This window comes from Calidris pugnax, unplaced genomic scaffold (assembly GCF_001431845.1).
Source record: "Calidris pugnax isolate Ruff unplaced genomic scaffold, ASM143184v1 scaffold128, whole genome shotgun sequence".
Taxonomy (NCBI): domain Eukaryota; kingdom Metazoa; phylum Chordata; class Aves; order Charadriiformes; family Scolopacidae; genus Calidris; species Calidris pugnax.
The window spans coordinates 2200679-2223859 of NW_015090851.1; the positions used below are offsets into that span (position 1 = coordinate 2200679).

The window sequence follows — 23181 nt, forward strand, 5'->3', positions numbered from 1 at the left end:
AAACATCTCAAGCCCTCACACTCTAATAGCAGATTCCTTTGAGGTGCGTACAGTAATGAGGCTGGAAATACAGAACTGCCAAAGGTTCTCCTGATGATCCTCAGTCATGAAGAGTCGTGGAGTTCCCTTTGCTAGAGAAACACGGGTTACTGTGATGCTCTAAGTCAGGGCCAGCCTGCAGCAGGGCTCATGGGTAACGTTTTAGTGATGCCTATCAACAGGTCCTCAGGACTTTCAGGAACCACGGGGTAAACTGGTTAGTATGAATTAGAACAAATATGATATTGATTTTTTTTTTCTCTCCACACAGAGACAATGGCCTTGGATGCCTGTGATGGCAGCTTTGGTTGCTGTAACAGCCGTGGTGCTGTACCCAGGCCTAACCAGAGCTTCTCCATGAGAACTGTTGTTGAATCCATACACCGTCCTCCCTTTAGAAGCTGGCAACATTCATATACTGAGGGAAAACAGATTAATTCTCTTCCTTTTTACCTCTTAATACAGCACAGCTCTGCGTGAGAACAGCAGTAGGGTCATTTGCTTTAAACTGTATAAAATGTATCTGTCTATAAAGAGGGAATAAAATTGTGATTCATCATACTGTGAGCAATATTTTTGCTTACAATTTCATGCAAGTTATAAATTAGTATGTTGGGATTCTGAATACTATAATGGTGGCCTAAAGTAGGCTTCTTGGTACCAAATTATTTATAATGGCTAGGGTTGTGGACACTTACTTTAGAATCTGATTGCCAGATTTAAAAGGAAAAACACATTTCTGATTTGGACACCCAAGCCAAGTAACCTTGCAGATACTTGGAAAACACATGCAGTGTGCTCAGTGCCTTTCAGTACAATTTTGTTTTGCTTTGTTTTTTTTTTTTTAAAAAAAAAAAAAACAACCACTTAGTATACTATTTTACTTGCTGTTAGTCACTGAGCTGTTGGGAACAAGACTTACAAAAACTTCTCTTACCATGCCTTTTGAAGGAAGCGTATTTTTCTTTGATAAGGATTGCTTTATAATGATTTTTGGAAATAAACACAATTCATGTCCAGCCTTAAAGAGACAGAGATACCGATGGTGAAGACCAGCCTAGAGTATTTAGTGTGCGCGTGTGCGAGTGTAAGCATGTGTGTGTTTTTGAGTGAACTAAGGGGTTTCTGGGAGCAAGTACTTGGTCATTTGATGGACATAGTGCAGTGATACAACTTACGTTAACTTTAGTTTGAATGTAATTTATTGAATTTCATATATTTAAAGAGACGCGTTCTTTAAAAGTATGAATACTTTCTCACATACCACATGTATCAATTTATTTTTTCAGTCATTTGATACTTTCTGACTTGAGCTGGAGAAGCTCTTTAGATAAGCTTTTGTTGACGTAACTTTGTTAAGAGAACTGCTACAGTACATCTGTGATTAGCTGAAAAAAATCTAAGGTACATAAAATACTACAAAATTGGAATCATATACCTGATGATGTATTGTCAGGTCAAGATGATTTCAATTCGGTAGTAAAATTTTGTGCATCCTCATCACATGGCTGTAAGTATGATGCAGTGGTCCCCATTACAAAGTTTATTTTCCTTATCTAAGTACTATAACTATTGCTATTTGCTGACTTTTGGTGGGAATCACTGTAGTTAGTGCTGAATTAAATGTAGACTGTAGTTGTCTTGTTCAGCTCAACAGTTCTGTCAAAAAAGTTTATTAAAGACTTAAATAATATGCTAAAGAATGGTAAAGTAAAATGGCTCTGCTAAAGGAAACTTCAAAATAGGGAGGTAATCTCAGCAATTGAATTGGCTTTAAAAATGTTATGGCAATCGACAGATAGTTTAAATATTTAAATAGAAATTTAGCATATAATTTACTTTGTGAGGTTTTAAGGGTCATTGTCCTTTAATTAAAGGTTCTATCTTAAATTACGTGGGATTTGCTAATGGGAGGATTATTAGTTGGAAAAAAATAGTCCACAAGTGACTTGTAGAATATAAATATTGTCATTTAGTTCATTCATTTCATCCTTTTCAGTTGCAGGAAGCCATCCAACCACAGAACACTCGTATGCCAGTGGTACTTAGTACCTCTTGTATATAGGTTATTGCAAATATTGTTCTGAAATGCTTAACTTCAGAATTACATTTTTTAAAGTAAATAATTGTTTTAAATCTATTTTGTAAAGATATAAAAATACAATAGAATTTCTGGAGTACAGATTAAACTATTTGCACTAACACACGTGATGTGCATGATTTAATAAAATAACTTTACTCTCCCTATGCATGTTTGAGTTGAATGTCATTTAAAAACAAAAGATTCATGCTAAGTTTCTTTTGCGCTAGATATTGCCACAGTTACTAGGCACAATGTCTGCAGCATGTCCAGTAATAGCAAAAGATTTTGTTTTATTTTTTTTTTACCTTGTATTTCACATTTGCACTGGTCTAAGGTTTTATCTAGCTGATCTCTCTCCTGGCTGTGGCTTTCAGAGAGAGAGCGGGGAGGAGAGTGTGATGAAAGGCTTGGGAGCATTATTGCCATGGTGGGGGAGGAAAAGTGTTCACAGCTGAGGGTGGCTTGTACCTGTGGCAGGGTTGTGAGGCTGGAGGAGTGGTGGGCACAGAGAGTGGGACAACAATGGAAAGCCCTTCTCGGGGAAGGGAGCCTGATGCTGCCTCCTCTCTTCAGCATCTTGAACTCCCAATTTGTCCCTCCTACAGCTACTGTTTCTTTTCCAGTTGATTCTGTTCCCTCCTCCCTGCTGGTAGCACGTAGACATGGTGTGAGGAGGTGGAGTGGGGCCTGGTGGAGCAGTGGTCCCTCCTGGCTGGTGATGGGGAAGGTGCTGAGCTCCCTGGGACCAGCCTCGGGTGGGCTGTGCTGCCAGGTGTGCCCCATACCGAGCAGTGCTGCCTGGGACTTAAGTTTTTTCTTGTATTAAAGACAAATGTTGTGTTTTCAGAAATCTGTAGAGCATCAGAGAGGTGAGATTTGGGACCCAACGTGGCTGTATTAAAGGAGAAAGATTTCTAATTAAATAATCTTTTAATGATGTGCATGTGTGCATATTTATATTGCATACACAGGTGCGTAGTACACATTGCATGGGGGTTTGTGCTTACAGGTGTACCTGCACTTCCCTAATACAGTGCCTTTACCAGGAGCTCTTGACATTTGCATGTTCAAAATGATCAAGAATGAGGTAAAATGCACAGTTCACTCTTTTGTTGTGAGAATCCCTGGAGAAGGAATGGATAACTGGGAAGCTGCTGTTCTTCAGCGCTTTGATAGTACAGCAGTGAGTGGAATTATTTTGCAAGCATTCTGTGCACAAACTTCTCTGGTTCTTGTTGAGTTTGTTTATAGTAAATATGTGTGCTCTTTTACATTCATATTTAGGTTCTTTCTTCTTAGTTGTGAGGCTTGATTAGCTAAGCCTTGGAGTTACTGTAACAAGAGCAGCTTTCCACAAACATGTAAGATGCTCTAAGTTTACTTGTAAAGTAAGTGCTCTGAGCATGCACTGAAGTTTGAGGTTTTAAAAAGATTCCTCAAACTAGAAAAATTAGTCTGAGAGTTGTTTTATCAGTTGACAATTTGGAAGACTTAATATAATAAAATTCTTCAATTTTGTCCCGGTCTCCTGACTGAAGCACCTTTTTTAAAATTCTGAAAGAATTCTACCTACATGGGTACTACAACAGCAGGCCTTTTATTTAAAAATATAACTATAAAATATATAAAAAATATAGTGTGTTTTTCCTGTTCCTTGTAGCTGAATTAAATGTGTTCTTCCAGAGTCTTAGCCTGATCCTTCTTACAGAATCTCTGGATTTTTTTTGGTGCTAAATGGAGAATTGTGAGCGTGCACAATCTATTGCAAAGTTTTATCATAAAACAGTCTTAGTGAGGGTTAGTATCAAATGACTGACAGCTGAAGCAAAGGTGATCATCTGTGCATGTATTTTTGGGATATATTCCTACGTTATTTTTCTTTCTCTAATCAAGCCTTCTGAAACATGTAACTTGTTCAAATTTTCAGTGTGCTTTACATAAGATTTTGAATGTCTCCTGCCTTAATCTGTAGGGTTCTACCACTTGCAAGAGTCATTTCTTCAGCTTGCATCTTCTCCATGACAAATCCACTGCTGATTCATTCCACCAGCAGCATCTGAGTGCTTTAAAACACCAGGTCACCACAACGGCTTTTGGGAAGCCACTGTAGTTTGCACTAGCTCTGCAACCAGGGCTGGCTGCTTTCCACCAGGGGCCTTTTCTCCCCCTCTGGCTTTTCATCCACCATTAGTATCTCATTAGCAACTGTCTCAAGATTTTGAGTCTCCATTAATATAGCAATTGATCATATGCAAGAATTAGAAGCCATATTATCTTCTTCTCTCTCGTGCGTATACTTCTGGATCTGTTTGAGAGGTGATTGCTTCCAGCAAACAGCTGCATTGAATTCCCCAGATCCAGCCGATTTACTCATCCCAGTCCCTCTTGGCATGTGCTTCTGGACACAAAATTCCTTTCTTTCTCCTCGGTGGGGAATTGGGCTGCACTGTGGGTCTCCCAGTTCTTCCTGCCTTCCTGGGTTTTTAGTTCATGCCGACTCATTCAAATTAATGAGCAAAGGTTTGTCCACAGAGCCAGGATCTTCTGCTTGGAGGGAAGGTTGCACCTGCTACTGTTTTAAAAACAGTGGGTGCTCTCAGCATTGGATGAAGGGCTCCCAGAAGTAGAAGGCAAACTAGCAATTGAAACAAAGGCATCAGAGACTAATGTTTCCAGTTGTTGGTAAAGGCAGAAGAAACTCAGATCTGGTTGCTTTTCTGGATATCGCGGTCATAAAACTTCACAGACTGATTTCAACATCAGAAGCATAATGTCAAGCAGTTAAGTATCTATTTTAGAAAAAAAGAAGTCTTCCTTGAAGAAGTTCAGAAAAAAAATTGGTTGCCTCTGTAGGTAAGTTACTTGAGCAGCTACTGCACTCTCAGAAAAGCCAACGAAACAAACCCCAACCCACTCGCTTTGGCTCCCAACCACTGGATTTCAATATATCTCTCTTGGAGGATGTTCTACTGCTGCAAATATTGTCCTTATTCAGGGATTTGGCATACCATGATCAAAATACCTTCCAATCTTACTTTATATGAATGGATTGAATTTCTTATTTTTTTTTCTTCATCCCTCTAGTTTTTGTTGCCAGCTTTTTAAACTATTTCTAATTTTCTAAATGTTCTTTTTTTGAAGAGTAGATGCCAGAACAGAACATGTCCTTACATTAATGACTTTACTTACATCATATAAATAGATAATAAGCTTTATATCCTGCTCTGCTCTGCTTACTTGGCTGGCTACCAGAACCCTTTTGGGGATTCACTGACTTCTCGCATTTGGATTTTAATCTTGTGAATCAAATCTGTGCATTCCTTGCATCGCCCCAGCCCTGTGGTATCTGACTTTGCAATATTGTTCGTTAAAAACCGCTGCAGGCAACCAGGCCAGGGCAGCAGTCTGTTCCCAGCCTGTTACTGGTCAGCACTTCATCAGTGGGTATGTTTCTCCTCCCTTCAGGTGTTAACAGGGATGACTAACAAAGCTTTTGTAGATTATTGATCGCACAGTGTTGGACAGTAGTGAGCCAAAACCAGATCCCTGCAGGACAACAGGGAAAACATTCATAGAGTAATTCCTTCACTTAGTGTTCGCAAAGTCAGCTGTTTTTTAATCTGGATTATTAGTTTCAGTGACAGTAGTGTAGTGACTGCTTTTATTGGAATGTTAAATGATTTACAGAAGTCTTGGTCTAATAGCACCAATACTTACTCATATTTTTTAAAACTTACAGAAATGAAATTTTATTTTAAAATGTTTTGACAGGCATAAATTTTTATATGTTCTTGAATCCTGTACTGATTGCTTCCCATAGATTTGCTTAGATCGTACAGGGAAGCAAAACCAGTCCTTTTTCCAAGATAATACATTTTACTCTCTTCCCTCAGCCCCATCACATTGTTGCCTGTTACTGCTGCTTCCCTCTATAAGGCAATTCTAAATTATTCATGTGACTACGTTTAAATTTTTCAGTTTACTCGATTTGGGTCAGCATTATTCCCAGCACTGGAAATGTAACACTTCTAACGCACCGAGAGTGTGTGTGCATGTGTCTACATTGCTGTTCGGAGATTGCGCTTGCATGTGGTAAGATAGGTCATGATTACTTGCGTTGGGCAGCCAGGAGGATGGAGAGGTAATTGAGGTTCTCCAATAATTCTCAACTATGGGAATGGAGATGTTAGAATGGAGATGTAATTCTTTTATTATGTCAGGTGATATATTGAATCTGTAGATGCGCTTCCGAGCATGTTGTCTCTTCATCATATCTGATGAAGACAAACAAATCAAGAGCTTGGGTTACACTAAAAGTAACTTTTTTCTTACCTGATAATATTAATCAGTAACTTGAGAGAAAAGGGTAAAGTGATCGATTCATTCTGCTCTATTGGAATAACATTTATCCAGAAGTTAGTCTGTATTTGTTTCCATGCCCTCTGTTAGGAAATGGATTATTTTGTTTTAAAGAAATATCACACGCATACTCTGAGTGGGGAAGTACTGCCTTCAGTATGGGATGGATTTACTACTTTAATCTTTGTGCTAGATCATTTATGAAGTTTATATTCTATTTATATTTCTTGTAAGGAGTTCTTGCTCTGGAAAATACTTTTATTGGGTATGTCATCAGTTTTGATGTGACAAAACTACTTGTCTTGGATAATATAGTGGCTCTTATTTAAAAATGTTCCAAATATGCAATATGTCTTTTGGGATGAATAAATGGTAAAAATTATAAGAATAAATTTACAACACAACCAAAAGCTGATCTGGATGTACATAGTCTTTCATTCAGCCTAACTCCAAATTTCAGCACTCCACAATATCCAAATAACATGACACACTGTTTTACTGCAGAAGAACTTACTAGTTAATGAAATCAATTAAAACTTATTTTAAAATTGGAATCTACTTACCTGTTTACTTTGTACAAACAGTGTTCATAGCCATATGACCTTTCTGCCCCTGTGTGGTGTGGTGAATCCGTGCTGCTGCAGCAGCTCTGCCTGCAGACCCTGGGAGAGAAGGGCTGGAGCACGGGGTGTGAGTGTAACCTTGGTTTGTGCAATGGTTATGAGTTTGTTAGTGACCACCAGGGTATCATTCACAGATCATCCTTTAAGAAAACCAACCAACAGTCCCACAGTCTTTAACCTGCACAGTGAATCAGATGCAATCCTGGAGCCCTGCTTCCGTGCTGACTCAGGAGAAGGACATTTACTGAGTCATTTACGTAATTTTCAGCAAGTTTGAGCCTTTTGAGGAAGGGGAGTCTCCTCCCTGTTTGCTGTGTGGTTTGGATCCACCCCCAGGGTGTAGATTAAGCAAGTGTGGTTTCACTCCAGGCTGTGCTAAATCCTGGTGTCAGAGCCTAGGTAACCTGCCTCTCTCCTGTTTCTCTGTTTAAAAAGTTAAAATCAGAGTTAACATTAAAACATTCTATCAGATGCATTAGATGCATCCTCAAAGGAGGACAACAGGAAAAAGAAATCCCCCCCAAAAAAGTGTTGAATATGTCTGTCTGTCTGTTCTTCATGGGATGCTGTTGGTAGCAGAGGTCACACCTAACATCTACCACTGACTTGGTCTCAAATTCCTGGCTCCCACGTACTGGCACAGAACGCTTTATCTGAGACCAAGGAGAGAAGCACTGAATTAGTTGATTTCTGAGTAATGCTATAGGGGAAAGGGGTGAGCAAAAAGGTTTGTTCGTTCTTAAAGATTCCGTGTCAATATTAGAGGCTGGTCAGGTGTGATATTAAAGGCGTTTGCTTTTTCTATTGATTGACACAGCTGATGGGCAGCTTTTCTGTTGCAGAACTTGACTGTAATCCAGCTGTAGCTGGGCATTGTAATAGACGTTTATTACTTAGTTTTTTCCACTTCATAATTATTGTGTATGAAAATGTAGCCTGCAGCAACTTCACAGTGATTTTTTTTTTTAATTGCACTTGCAGACTTGGGTTGGCCAGGTGCTGGTGTCTGTGTGTTACCTGCTGCAGCAATTGTACGTCGTCTCTGCAGGCTTCTCTCAACTGTGGTTCTTCCCTTGTTCCCAATATTTTCAGATTTAAAGGGCTGTCATCCATCTGTTTTAAACAGTAAAATTGAAATTGCTGCCATGGTGCACCTGCAGGGAAGGATCATACTTATACTTTCCTTAGTTATGTCCCAACCAATAACAAATTATTAGCAATCTCCTTTATTATTTATGTGAAAGACTCCTTATGCAGTGAGCGAGGGTGTTCCTTAGCACATCCATGCCTCTGTTGAGGTGGAGACTTAGAGAAATAGGAAAAACGAAATAACTCTGTTGACTTACATAGACTTTCTCATTTCAAATCTAGCGGGATTGGTAAAAAATTACTTGCTCCAAACTGATGCTTCCCCCAGTAATTAAGAAACAAATACTGCAATAATTCCAGCAGAAGTGCTGCTGGGATATTTCTTTGGTGAGAACTGAATTGTGTTGTCAGGCGTGTAGGATGTTGCATCTGCTTGGAACGTGGGTCTGCCGGGCGTCTTTGCTCCTGACTGCCCTTAGACAAGGAGATTCATCGGTGAAGCCTTTGATGTGATGTATATGGAGATAGAAGATGAGACTACTCTACTGGCAGAGATCTTTCTCAACTGAGGCACCTCAGTTCGACTCAAATGCACACAGGCTCATGTAACAGTGGTGTTCATTTACTGTAAATGTTTTCCAGTTCCCATTAAATACATTTCACTGGAGTGTTTTAAAACATGGTAAGTTTTTTATTCTAAAATAAAGAACAGTAATTGGGTATTTAGTCGTATTCTGCAGCTGTATGTGTTAACGTCTTAATTTATTAGACTGTAAATAGGGCTTTTGCTAGATCCTGCTGGCTCAGGTGCTTCATCAGAAGATGACTATATTATTCATTAGATTTTGAGCACATATTGGAGGTCTTCAGTCCTTTTGGTTTTGAAGGTCTGTGAAAATATAAAGTTGTCACTGTTTAATTTGAAGGTTGCTTCCTGCAGCCTCTGACGAGCAAGCTTGGAAAGCAGTCTGTTTGTCCTGATGAGTATTACCACAGGTGTCCGGTGATCCAGGTGCGAGCAGCCTTCTCCAATTGAGGAGAAAGAGGATGATGACTCATGGTAGAGTCATGTCCTGTCAGTGCTGCTTAGGGACACCACTGCTTCACCCTTCCTGGTTCTGACTAATGAAGCTGAAAAGAAGTAAAAAGAGGATCCTTGAACCGTGAAAGCCAAACCTTCAGAGATCTGTGGCTATCCACATCCTGTACGCAGGTAGCTTACCTGTTCAGAAGCAGCTCAGGTTCTGCACTGTGTTTATGGAGGTCTTGGAGTCAAGTGGACCCGCTTTCCACTGGTTGTAGCTGTTGCTGCCCCATCATTGAGTGGCAGCTGCCTACGGACTCGGGCAGACATAATGGCCTTGCCTCCAGCTTGTAACTCGGTGGCTTTCTCTGCAGGGCACGGGCAAAGATGATTTACTGTGATGTGGATTCTGGTGGGTTTGGAGAAGTGGGATCTAGGGCTGATTTCATTAAACGTGATTAACCCTGCTCCAGAGCATACAGAACTCTAGAGTGGGAGAAATGAACCTCAACAGTTGGTGATAATCACGCATCACACTTTGAACGCGGGCCCATCAGTGAGAAGCACTGTCTTGGGCTTTGATCTCAATATAATACAGTCTGCCCTGGGGGACTGGCTTTCAGATGGAGTCCACCATTTATGTTAAATGTATTTATGCAACTTCTATTTTACAAATACACGTCCAGCGAGCCAGCAAAGCTGTGTGTTTGCATGGCTTCTTGAATCAAGGGAACACCGTAGCAGAAACAGGTTGGTGTAGCAGAGCATTGCATAGACCTCAGCTTCCCCGTGCAGTCTCTCAGCAGGATGAAGCTTTGTGCTTCTCAGTGCAGATTTAATGGGAGAGGTTCAGGTAAAACTGAAACTATTTCAAGCTTTTAAAATTCAGCGTGTTGAAAGCATGAAGTTGGAGTTGAGGTGCGTGGCGTTTGCTGTGCGCGCAGGTCTTTGTTGAGGCATCTCTTGGTTTGCAAGAGGGAGTTTAAAAACCTTCCCGAAATATATTGGCTGCCTCCCAATGACTTTTAAATTGGCATTGAAGCTGGAAAGGATTTTTTTTATTTCCTTTTGTTTCTGTGCTGCATTGCTTATTGCATGCAAAACTGACTCTTTTAAGCAAGGAGCTTCTACTAACAGCTTGAGATGTCAAAACATGAATTTCAAATACAATTCATTACATGTTTCATGATGGAAAATACTTCCCCTACAGCTTTCTGGAGGAGTCCTTGCTGGTAGTTGCTGCTTCTGTTTTTCCTCAAATATGTCAGGCTGTTTTCACTGAAATAAGTTACTTGTCATCTCCAGTACGTAAAAGCCCTTGTACCCGTAGTTGTGTTGTCTCCAAATGTGTCACCCCAGCAGCCCTGTGCTGTGTGTGTGATTGTTTTGGTGTGGTCTGGCCCCTGTCACCATGAGGGGTGGCAGGAGGAAGTTCCAGGTGTCTTGAGAGGAAGGAAGTGAGGGGAAAACAGTGTGTTTTGGGGAAAGTTCCCACGAAATGCAAAGGAGAGACATGGGATGGGGCCCAGGGGCGGGGCGGGGGGGAGCATCAGGAAGGGAAAGGCAAAGCAGATCTGGGAAGGATGGGGGTGTTCCTGGGTTTTACTTTAGATGAGAAAAGTACCCTTGTACCCTTGAAAGACCATCCCCATGTTCTCTGTTCCTCTCTGCTGCCCTGCTGCCTGTCACCCTCGGCCAGCGTGGTGGTGGATAGTCTCTGGCCACCAGCTGCCCTGGGCAGGGGGGAGCTGGCCCTGTGTGACTTTGGATGCAGAGAGGTGGAAGGTGCTGTTTAACGTGCTGTGCAAGAGACGGGCCTTGGAGACAATATCTGCCTTCCTGCCCTGTGCCTGAACCTCACGGGAAGCCTGCTCCATTCTTCTCCCCTTCCTGGCATTGACCTGCGGGTCCGCTGTGACACGAGGCTTCCTCTCACCCCTCTGAGGTCAGCACTTTCCACCGCTGCAGGAGAGCTGGGCCCGTGGGATGCCCTCTCCCCCAGCGCAGAAGACTTCTCCTGCTTCTTGCAATGGCATGGAGATGATGTGGAGCTTTGCTTCCAGCGCTAAGCAGGTGAACAGTAAAGAAAGGAGCTGCCAGTTCTGTCCAAGGGGGTTTAATTAGAGACACCCTTCTAATCACTGAGGTCTCTAGGAAGCAAAGTCTTTGGTCTTGGCAATCACTGCCGCAGGAAACGTTATGGGGTGAGCTTTGGTGGAGACCATCTTGCAGAGTGCCAGTGCGTGCTGGGGCGTGATGGCACGGTGCCATCACAGGTGTGAGCACAGCCCTGGGTAACAGCGGCTCCGCTGGTCAGAGTGACAGAGCTACTGGTAGGGCACAAGGAGAGGTGGACCTGTGCCTGACTATGTCAGGAGAAGGTAAGATCTGTGGACCTCTTCTGCTGTAGGAAGAGTGATGTTGGTGTCAGCACGTCCTTTGCGTGGTCTTAGTACTGCTTTGGCTAAATGGTGTATTACGAGTGAGATGCCTTTGATGCATCCGTCGCCTCATTCATTGCCTCATCTGTGGAGCTTTGCTTAAGCCATCCCTATGGCTAAGATAGACAAAGATTCTTTTGAAACTTCAAAGAATCTTTGTTCTAGTTTTGTTTTGTCTAATTTTCTCTTGTATATAATAATGTACGTAATATATATGGAAAAAATTATCTTCACTTAAATGTTTTGTTCTCTGTACACATGCGAGTGGAAAATGCTTCACAGACACTTCCTACAGTCCCACAGATTCAGACAATGCAGTTCACAATACTGTTTTAATCTACATTTAATGTTAAATAAAATGAGAGAGTTTGTTAATTTTACCAAAAGCAGATGTCAAGCATAGCAGACTCAAAAAAACCCACAAACCAACAAAGCCCCCCCAAAACAAAAGAAAAAAAACTTCAGGCAACCCTCAGTGTGTGGCCCAAATGCAGCAGTCCCTTCGTCTCGGCAGCCCCCCCGCTGCGCTGCTAATTGGGCCCTGCTTTTCACCCTCGTTAGCCCCTGGGATTGTGTACACTGCTCAGAAGGAACCCCCTGGTACAAGACACTATAATACTTAGTTGTTATGACGATGTATCTCTGTGGGAAGAAAAGTTCAGTTCACACCCTGTAAGTCCAAACTATAAGGTAAAAGTAATCCCTTTCTATTCTCTCCTAAACAGAACTGCTCCTGGAAAGCAGAAACAAACCCTAGTAATTGCTCTATGTCCCTGGAGTCCTTAACAGAGCATCTGCAGACATGACAGGACAAGACCTGCTCCGGGATCCCTGCAGTTCTCGGCAATGGCAGAGATCAGTTCATGCATTACTGTTTAAGTGCTGTGTGTGTGCTCAGTGCTGTGGCATTACAAAGAAGATGACTTTATTTTCCTGCTGCAAGGAGGTTGAAATCTTAACATCCTGAACATATGGAAGGAGAGTTTTCTCTGACTGTCCAAAATCTCATAAAATGTAAGCTGGGGGGGAGAGGGGAGGCCACATGCATGCTTGGTGTTCAAGAAAAAGCTATTTGTGCTTAGTATAATGGCAATATTTTTCAGTTGCAGCTCTCCTGTGCAGAAGTTTAATCTCCCTAATATGGACAGAGTGAGAGCAATGAGAACTACATAACTTTTAACTTAGCCAGTTTTCTAAGAACAAAAGAAATATGTGTCAACTATGTGTTTTGGGTCACTTTTGCACCTTTTTTGTCTTTTTGTGTTTCTATTTATACCCTGGCCAGTTCTTACGCTCTCTGACCTGGTAAGAAAGTAACGTGGTTACTAAACTTTAAGAGGGAAGAGACTGATTGCCTAGATTTGATCTGAGCACCATTGCCTTTATTAATATAAATAATGACATCATCTTTTATTGCAGAAGGGGAACCTTAAACGGTTACGGGAGAGCAAATTTTAGGAAGAGTGTCCTTATGAGACATATGTGATTCATCTTCAAGTGTGCATATTTAAGAAAGACGCTGTATCCTGAGCCAAATCAGCTCTGTGAATCTGACTTTACTCCATTTCAGACTGTAACTTATTAGCAAGAATTATTCACTTTTTTTTTTTCCTTTTAAAATATGTGAAAAGTGGTGCTTGCAGCCTGCTGGGGAGCGCTAGGCAAAGCACAGGCAGCTCTTTTGTCCTCTTCCAGCTTCCTCCGAAAATCTGCTTTTGCACTCCTCCAAAAGCCTTTTGTAAATGATGCCTGAACCATAAAGTAACGGTAACCGCTGTCTCATTTCTGGGATTCCATGTGTTAGTCATTCAGAGCAGTGGTGCTCAGGGCACTGATGAGCTGCCAGTAAAGCGCTTGGTTTCCTACCGGAGAAGTTTGCTGATGTCTATTAGAAAATATCACCACGTTCAGGTTTAGTCTCCTCTACGTAACACAGCGAGGAGGAAATGTGCATCCTTTTTGGCTAGAGCTGCAGAAGCAAAACGATACACCACAGTATGGCTGGAGCTGCTGCCAAGGGCGAACATCTGCTCTACAGCTTGTCATTCAGCTTTTTTTAAGATGCCCTATGAGCAGCCAAGAGCGCTGGCCTGGCTGGGTTCCTGCGTCTGTTTTGTACCTGAATGGGAGATAGCTGGCTGGGCAGGGAAAGCCGCAGACCGGCAGGCTGCACCTCTGCCAGCGGCACGTGGGCAGCAACACGCTGCTCTGTCTGCTGCCTGCTGGGGAGAGAAAGCCCTCGTTTCTCCTCACCTGGGTTTTCTAGGCCATATTTACCAAAAAGAATTGGTCCTGTGGCGAGTTGCTATGAGGAAAGTAGGTGTATGCTCCCCATTTCCTCGCACCCACCTTTGCGGGGATGTGGTCTCAGCGTGCCTCTCCTCGCTGTCAATGAGCAACTTCATCTCTGCTAGTCATGCAAGGACAGGAGACTGAAAGTTGTTTGGGTTTGTTTGTTAAAAAAAAAAGTGGAAAAGTAGTGTTTAGCAAGCATTAGTGATTGTTTTCAGTGAGTTTGTTTTCAAACCTGACCTGTGCCATGTGAAGGGCCAGTGTTGCAGCCTCCTGGGGTGGGGGCAGAGCCAGGAGAGCCTGGAGTCAGGCTCATTCATCCTTAATCCTTGACCTTTCTCCTTTCCTGAAGCTTAGGAGAAAGCTCTTCTGCCACCCCCTCAGCCTCAGGGCCCTTCCCTCCTCGACACAGGACTTTGCTGGATGCTGTTAAGGAGGAGCAGGAGCCCTCTCTGCGAGACAAGCTGTGCAGTACAACAGTGCTGGCACACAACTGGGGGATGCCATGGTCCTAACATCCTCCAGCTGTGTCCTAAGCCTGCGTACCTGCTGTCCTCTCTGAGTTGTTTCCTCAGTAAATGAAGACAAATGTTGCATTATTCCAGGGGCAGAACAGTGTTTTCAAAACCTGTCTTGTGTGGTGGCTGTTGCCTGCTTTAAGCCAGGGCTGGCTCAGCAAACTTTTGTGTCAGATTCCTGATTTCTCTCATCTGGTTGTTGCCTTTTCCCACTGCTGCTCGCAGCACTGCCAGGCTGTCAGCTGGAGCCAGGGGAGCACTCATGGACCGACCCCTGGGCCTGGGGCCTGGCCCGGTGAAGGGCTCCGGTGCTGCCAAGAGGGCTTGGAGGAAGCCACCAACTTGCTTTTCATGGCTCCTGCCATGTTTCGCTTGCTCTAATGCCTGAGTCTCACACTAAAATCTGAGGAAGACCACATCTGAAGATGTCCTGCCTTTTCAGCTCCCTGTGGGAGGGGTAACTCCCTGATGTGGCACTTCATGCCTTATTTTGAGCTTATCAAGTGTCTTCACCCTCCTCCCAAAATATCAGCTTTTCTAAAAGCAGATGAGCCCAGCTGGCATGGGGACAGAAGTGAGATGTTTTGGGGCATTTCAGAAACATACACCAGCTCCTTGCTGGGTCCAGGATTGTCTGTCTTACAGCAGTGCCCCAGGCAAATCCTCCCCAAGGGGCTCAGTGTGCCCCTCCATTGGCGTGGGTCTGCCAGGGCTAGGGGCTGGTGTCCTGGCTGACACGTAGGGCAAGAAACAGTTTTCACACCACCTGCTTCCAGGAAGGTGAGATTTTGACCAGTTTTGGTGAGTCTGGCCCTCATTTGGAGAAGATTTTGAGTGCCACCTTCATGTGACTATTGTCAGGACTACCCTTGAGATACCGTTTATCTAGAAGATTTGCTATGCCCTGGTAACTTTAGGGATGCGTGTTCCTTCCCAGATCTTACTAAGATCCTGGTTAGCCATCTGGAAATCTCATCCTGTGATTACTCCAGAATCTGGAAGACCTTTTGTAACTACTAATCCCAGAAACAGATTTTCCCTTCATCCTGTCTGTCAACACAGCCTTTAACTTATTTTTATGGGCTTCAGCACATGTTTGAAGCATCACTGCCTTAGGATACGGTCTGTGTTTTCCGGACTCTTTCAGTGGTCCTTATATCTACATATAGAATTTTCTGAAGAAGGGCTATTTAGTGGGTATTTAGTAGGATCTTATGTGTCCTTCAAAACTCAACACATCTCCATTTGCACGTCTAGAACAGGAATCAGTATGACTTAGCATGCCATGACCATGAAATCCTAGGAAATTATACTTTGTGATGCAATCTATTTTGCTTCAACAGAATTGAGTAATGTTTTAATTAATAAGATGTGATAAAGACTGTATTAAAAAGTACTGATTCAATTGAAGCAAGGGAGGTAAAGCAAAAAGAATATTCTAAGCTAACTGGTGCCATACTAAACTCTTAAGTTTTTGCCTTTTTTGTGTGTCTTGTCCACAAGCTGTTGTTTACCCACCAAAATAACTTGTCTGGGACTCTTACTGTATGTGTCTTTCCTACTTTATGGAAGCAGCAGGATGCGGCAGGTGGGAATTGATGCTGTGTGCAGTGAATGCCATCTGGTAGAGTGCCATCTACATTGGGGTGGTTTAAGAGGGTCTGTGTTGTGACCTTGCCTTGAATTGTGGCCCCGTGTTTCTGCAAGAACATCAGGCCCCAGGCAGAGGTTCAAAGAAACTCACTGGACAAAGTCTACAGGACATCTTTCCTATGGCTGGAGCATGCCTGCGTGGTGGAGAGGACATGTACATGGACCACAGCAATGGGTTCACTTGAAGTCCACAGTGCTTGCAGGTTTGTTGGCATGTGCTGGTCTGTAGAAGTGGGCCCTGGACTACATGTGCTCCTTGAACCTGTCCTCCTGCATTTGCAGAACATCTTGTAAAGCCACCCTCTAAAAGTCAGGAGTGAAATGAAGAGCTGCCTCTCTTTTCCTCTCCTGTTAAGGAATAATTCTCAAGAAATGCTTTTACATTTCTTGAGGATGACAGAAAAGCTTAACCTAATTGCTGCTCTAAATATATGCCTATGGCCCCTGAAAGTCCCAGCAGGATATAAAGCCACCAGTTCCAGTTCTCGTTTTTGCCAGAACTTCAAAGCATTTCCTTTTATGCAGTAATCTTAAAACTAGTCCAAGAGAATACTCACTCGATTACTTAGATATTCCAGTTATGCCACCAATATAGAAACTTAAATGATGATATTTTCCACAGGCAAAGCTCCATCGTTAGTTAAACGTGATGGTCTTCTGCTTGCTTGTAGGGAAGATACAACCTCCTTTCCATGGTCTGAGAAATGGTTGCTGCTCATAAGCTGAGCCAAGGGTGGTGACTGATAGACTAAGAAAATGAGACCATAACAGCCACCAAAGTCCTATTTAGGCTTTAAGTGTTTTTTAATCATTGTCATAACCTTCTCTGGAAGAGAAGCTTTGTATGGACTAGCCAGTACTTATTTAATAAGCACTTTGCTATTTTAGTATTTGAGATTACAGTTACCATCTTATCAGTTGTGCATTATGTCCAAACTTTAAGTAGAGATAAAAGCTCATATACATCCATAGATTAAAAGCAAAATTAGCCGGGCAGGACCCGCTCCCATCCCTCAAGTCTTATTCTCTTCTTGAAGGTGTTGTAAGTGGTAGTTCATCTACCTCTGCCAGCGTGTCCTCATGTAATCTGGCAATGTGTTTATTTTATTTGCAAGGCTTAATTTGTTTGTGTGGGCTTAATTTGTGTGTACTCAACAAGCCAAGACTGGTCTTCTCCAGAGATTATAACTATGTAATGTGAATATATTACAAAATTGAGAGGGAGATGGGGGGTTTTTTGGGTTGTTTTGGGGGTTTCTTGGTAAATGCAGTTATGCGGGCAGGGCCTGAGATTATTATTATTGTTTTCTGCTGGAATGACTTTGCAGTAGTACTTGACTTTGCAGTCAAGCTGAGGTAGGTTCGTCCCTTTGGCTGCTGGGCCCAGGAGAGCCTCAGCAGATACTCTAGGTCCTGGTCAGGAGGAATTCCAGCCACCAGGGTCAGCAGAGACCCATCATACTTGGAGTGGTTTCAAGCACTACAGGAAGCGTGGTCAAAAATGAAGAGATCATTCAAGGATCGTTTAGATGTAGAGAATTCCTCCTGGTTAAGCAAATATCCTGCTGAGTTTCTCCTGGAAAAGAATTCGATGTGTAAGGCTGTATCTTTTCCAGATTATGAGGGATGGGGTATAATGGAGAGAAACTTCTCTTTCTGCAAACTTAGAAAGCATGTGGGCCTCAAACGCTTTTCCCAGTTGGAAAGTACGAAAAGGAAATAGATTTTTATAAGCAATATTTAATTCAAGCATTTGGCTAATTCTCCTGCTGCAAGGTTTTAGGTCAAAGTCTGATTCATTGACGTGGAACTGGAATGAAAGGGATTAGGAGGGGAAGTACACTCTGAAGTTAGGAAAACTCTCTGGTTTCTTGTCCACTAACCATTTTTTTCCTACCCATCAAATGTATATTTGGCCTATGTTTCTAATTTAAGTGTTGTAGAGAAACTTACTCCCACACAGCTGCCTTTCTCTGCCCATTGCCACCGGTTCTGCCATGGGTGTGTTCGATTCTGCTCTTCCAGGAAGGGATCCCGATCTTTCCATATTTGGAGAAGTTTCTGGACATGACATTGTTGTACAGATGCTGTGAACTTATACGTTTATTCCATTAGGTTAGAGAATGGAAAAATGGGTGTTTTATTATTCTTATTACTCATTAAAAATATTTGTTAGGATAGTGCCCTGTTCACAATGGGATGCTCTGCTGTAACGCAGGCGCTGGGGGAAGCCATAGCCAGGACCTTCTTTTTGTTGCTACGAGTGTGTGTGTTTGCATAGGTACGTGTGTTTCCTTCGGGATTCCTACAGGATTCCTTTGGGGATCCATCTGAAAACTTTTCTTCTGGCCGTAAAGTCAGTCTCCCTCTGTCTGTCCTTGCCATCTCCCTGTTGTGTGTGTGACTCCCGGCAGCTCCTGCTGTCCACTGCCCCGTGCTCTCACAGCATCTGAAGCCCTCCCTTTTCTCCTTGTCGGAACTCTCATCGTTAGGTCTTAGAGACCTGGCAGTCGTCAGTCTAACATCGCTTACAACATCCCATTTGTAGCTGTGTTCATAAAGCAGCTACAAAAAGACACTATCAGAGGAGACAGGTCCACATCCTGCCCCGGCTCTGTTGCTGTGGAGCTGTGATGGATTTACTGCTTTCATAAATGCAGCGATCAGCGTTGCCAAACCCAGTGGTTTATCTGGGGCCACCCATGTGCTGTGCAAAGAAATAGCTCATCCTCAGAGAAAAGAACAAGGTGGTTGGTTTTTTTTTTTTGGTTTTTTGTTTTTTCCCCTGAGTTTGCAGTAATTATTTTGGGAATAATTGTGTTGCTTAAAAGGAGAGCTACTTTTTATGGCTTTTGGAAGATATGCAGATAAGAACAAGGGGAGGTTACAAGCCCTGGGGCAGGCAGCAGCAGCAGTGGGGCTCCAGCCCTGCCTGTGCTCTGCAGAGTAGGGGTTGTGTTGGTGACAGGAGAAGTTCACCTTGGGGCCAGTAATTAGTCAGGTGGGAGTCTTCCAGAAGATTGAGGGTGTCCTGGGAGGTCACCAAATATGGAGAAAACAGGGGGCTTGGCAGTGCAGAGGACCTCATCGTTGTTCTCCAGGTTTTTACCATGTAATTCATGCTTTGCTCTGTAAAGCATTGTGATATAGTTTGTATACATTATGTAAAATAAGTTGTATTCTATTATATTGAAGAAATACAAATATAAAATAAAGTCAAAGGATGGAGTAAAGTAGCTGTGTGGTAACTGGACCCTGGTCCCTGGTTGTACTGGTTGTCCCATTCCCCAAGGCTGCAAAGCCTTTGGGGCAAAGACTGCAGTTACAGGTCTCTACCATCCCTAGAATGATTTAGGAGTTTTCCACATGATGATATGATGTTAAATGCAGTCTCTCCTGGATGAAATGGGAAGTACAGATCGACTTCTGTCACATGTTGTTCACCTGTGGAGCCTGTCTCCAAGATCTAGATGACCTTTGGAGGTCCCTTCCGGCCTGGACAATTCTATGATTCTATGATTCTGTCTCATGTTTTCCTGCTGCTCCAGCTCTTGTATCTGAAAAGTTTTAAGAAAGAATTTTTAACCATGCTTCATGGTTGGGATTGGGTTTTTTGAGGCTGGAAAAGCTCTATTATTGCTCCAGACAGAACAGATACATGGGCCTCTTAGAGCCAATACATGTTGGTGATGGGACAGCATGCGGCAACTTCCAATCTAGGGAAAGCAAAACCCCAAATCTCCAGGGTTTGTATGAGGGGGGAGGCTGAGAGGGTGGTGAGGATGGCTACGAGCACTTCAGATGGGCAACTTGCTATTGCAGAAAGTGGAATCTGCCTAAAAGTGCCAAGATAAATCTTTTACGGGAGCAAAGATGTCATCGTGAGCTGCCGGACACCAGGGCGAGACCCTGCCTCTGCGTTTCATTCCCAAGACAGGAATTGGAGCCTGAACCCCCATCACCCGGCGTGCGTTGCAGGAGACCCAGCCTCCAAGGGCCGTTGGGAGGAAGAGCCCTAAATCCCAGCGGCTCCCGAGCGCGGCTGCCGGGTCGGAGGAGTGGGATGTTTGGCTGCACGAAGGAGGTCGGTGCAGGGGGGGGGCTGCCGGCACAAATCCTTCTGCTCTGTGGGAATTTCCCCCCACTTCGAGCAACCGCTGGGCCTGTTTAAGCAGAAGATTAATGGGAGGGGGGCCGTGGAAAGGGCCGGAGCGCCGGGTATGAGTTCATGAGTCTCAGAGCGAGCAGCCGGTGAGTCACCAGCGCCGCTTCCTGCACCCTTGAGGCCGTGCTTGGAGCTCTCCCAGCCCCGGGACTGGGAACTCGCAGCCCCACATCACCATGGGCTGTTAATGCTAGGAAATAAAAACTAATCTAGATTAATTACACTGCACATGCTATTCATCTGTAATCCTGCTCCCTGGCCTCTTTCCCTCCCAGCACAGCTCCCCGTTGGTTTTTGTTCCTCTCTTAAGGTGTCCTCAACTCCCTTTGGGTTTCTCCATTTCTTCTGAGGGGTGGGAAGAAGGTGCCTGCCGCTGGTAGCAGTGTGCCTCCTCTGCATGCTCTGCTGGGGCAGACCTGTCTGCGTGTACGTGGAGGCATAAATAGCTGGTCAGAGTGACCAGTTGGCTTTGATGGGTCACTGGCTGCAGCAACAGCTCGTGGTGCTGGTGAGGTGCCACAGCACAGCAGGACTGAAAGTGCTCCTGGTGTCTGACACCAGAAGTGATGGTCCTGCAAGGGGGGGCTTCCATGGTTTTACAAAAATTTACTGCTGTGTCCTACAGAAATGGGTTGAAAATTAAATTCAACCATGCAGGTTGATGCCACCGCTTCTTACTCAGAAAGAGAGCATTGTGTGGAACCAGTTGTTTTCCCCCATGGCAGTGGTGGTGCTGATGTGCAAACTCCTCCCTGTCACGGGACCGGTTGGTCCCAACTGCAGCACTTTGGGGTGAGCCAGCCCTTAACCACGCTGCAAGGGCCAGGAGGGAGAGCGGGAGCAAAATGCCAGAATTTGTCATTCCTGAAACACATATCACAGCTGTGGTGCTGCCCCATGGCCAGGAAAGAGAAATCCCAACCATGAGTCCAGAGCTGGAGGTGTCCCAGGTGTCCCTCAGGCTCAGTCCCCACCACGGGGGGTCCCAGAAGATGGTTTGTTCGGCAGTGGGTGTGGGGTTTGAGGTGGGAGCACCCAAAGGTGCTGTCTGTCCTTCTCTACTTGTAGCAATGCCCAGCTCTGGCAAATTTATCGTTACGATAGGCACTAGGAAATTAAAAGGTGTCAGCTCGACAGATAAGCCTGTAGGATACAGTCTGGTTGCTGTCTGGAGCCTGTGGCAGCGTTCCTGATGACTCAAGTGGGAGAAGCACTAAGACCCCAATCTCCTGAGATGGTGAAGAGCCAAGACTTGCTAAATCCGGACAAAATAAGCTCTACTTTTGTTTAGCTGTGAGTTATTTCAGGCGAGAAGAGATTTTTGAAAGGATCTTTGTACCTCACAGAGGATTGTTGCCCTTTCATGTGATGCCAGTGGGATCAGCAGATGCTGTGGTGGGGTCCTGGGGTGAAGCACCCAGAGGCCCCCAGCTCCCGTAGGAGCAGTGGTGGGTTATGGGCATCATCTGTGTATTTCCCAAAATGTTCTGAAATATTTTCTGCAGCCGTCACTTCCAGCAGGTGTTTTTAAATGTGGTGACCATTCGTTCTTTTTCTAGCCCTTGTTTTCCTCTCCTCTTCACCTGTTTGAACGTTGCTACCACAAGGGAGTGGACCAGGAGGGTTGGACCACTGGGCTGGAATTTCTGTCCTTTTATTTTTCTGATTGCTTTTTAAACAACTGCATTTTTAAATGACATGTTTATAAGTATGGACCTTATTTTCAAAACAAAGCGTGCCATTAACTTTGTGAACAGCTGTTACAGAAGAGAGCCCAGACTGGAGACCTTTCACATCCGCAGCTCTGAGTGTGTCCCTGCAAAAGCAGCGGTCGGTGCAGAGGACTTTATTCTTGAGGTACGTGCAGAAGACACTCCTGACCACCACAGGGCTATAAATGGCTGTGGTTTGAACTGCTTGTTTTAGCCTGGTGTCCACAAGCAAGCTGGGCCCTTGCTTGAGCAATCACTTGAATTTGGTGAAAATGTTGAACCTCTGGAGAGGAAAGGACTCCATTAGCAGGGAAGGAGATCCATGAGGAGAGGAGCTAGCAGCACTGGTGGTGGTCAGGGTGGTGAAGAGCCAACACGGGTCAGTCAAGCTCTTCTACTGACTCAGTCATCCCCAGCACCGCTCTTCCTTGAGAAAAAATGCAATTTCCTAAATGTTTTAAATACTGTAATCTGGGGAATCTGAACATTCTTTTGGTGAAACAGACCCTGTCAGCACCCAAACCCCTTCACCCTGTGCCTGGTCCCCAGCAAGTGCCAGCCTTGGCCACATGGACACGCCTGGCGTCTACCGGCGAAAATAACAGCACGTGCACAGGTATGTGTTCAGTGGCACTTTGTGCGTCTGCTTTAAATTATAGCAAGGGGTCAGCTACGTTTAAATGGGCTCAGAGGTGAGACTGAAGAAATGAGGCTTAAAATTCAAAGCAGCCCAACCTGCCCCGCCGCGGCGTAACTCTCTGAGTAACTCGCTGGCGTCGAGCCATCGCCCTGGCTCCTGCTTTAAAAGCTCCTCACGTGGGCAGTTCAAATGGTGCACACGTTGGGGAAAAGAAAATAGTGTTTAATTGAAGCGCTGCACATGGATGTATGTTTTTAGGATAAACAAAACAGATTGGGCAAATATTTATTTCTGCCCCTACTGCTACAAAGCAAACTTTCCCACAGCTTTTGACAGAGATAATCTGTTTTTTAGCCACAATGGTGAATTTGTAATGACAAGTTTTCATTTTGAATGTTTCAGGATTTCCTGATTGGTTCTCATGCAATTATTTTGATTAACAATAGGGTTTTCAGACCAACTTGAAAGGGTCTCGGAGGCTTAGGAAGAACCTGGCTCTCTGTTACTCCTCTCTCACTGGGATTATTTTCCATAGTTTTCTAG

At 43.9% G+C, this 23181-nt stretch overlaps 1 protein-coding gene across 19 annotated transcripts in view; it reads left to right on the forward strand.

Annotated features, from left to right (window-relative positions):
* SLMAP (sarcolemma associated protein) overlaps positions 1-6896 on the forward strand; it is an 88423-nt gene extending 81527 nt beyond the window's left edge. For all 19 annotated transcript variants that reach the window (XM_014943191.1, XM_014943197.1, XM_014943181.1 and 16 more), the window contains one exon: positions 311-6896. In XM_014943191.1, coding sequence (XP_014798677.1) covers positions 311-400 — 90 coding nt within the window. In that variant the 3' untranslated portion in view covers positions 401-6896. The remainder of the gene's footprint in view (positions 1-310) is intronic.
* Positions 6897-23181: the final 16285 nt, after the last annotated feature.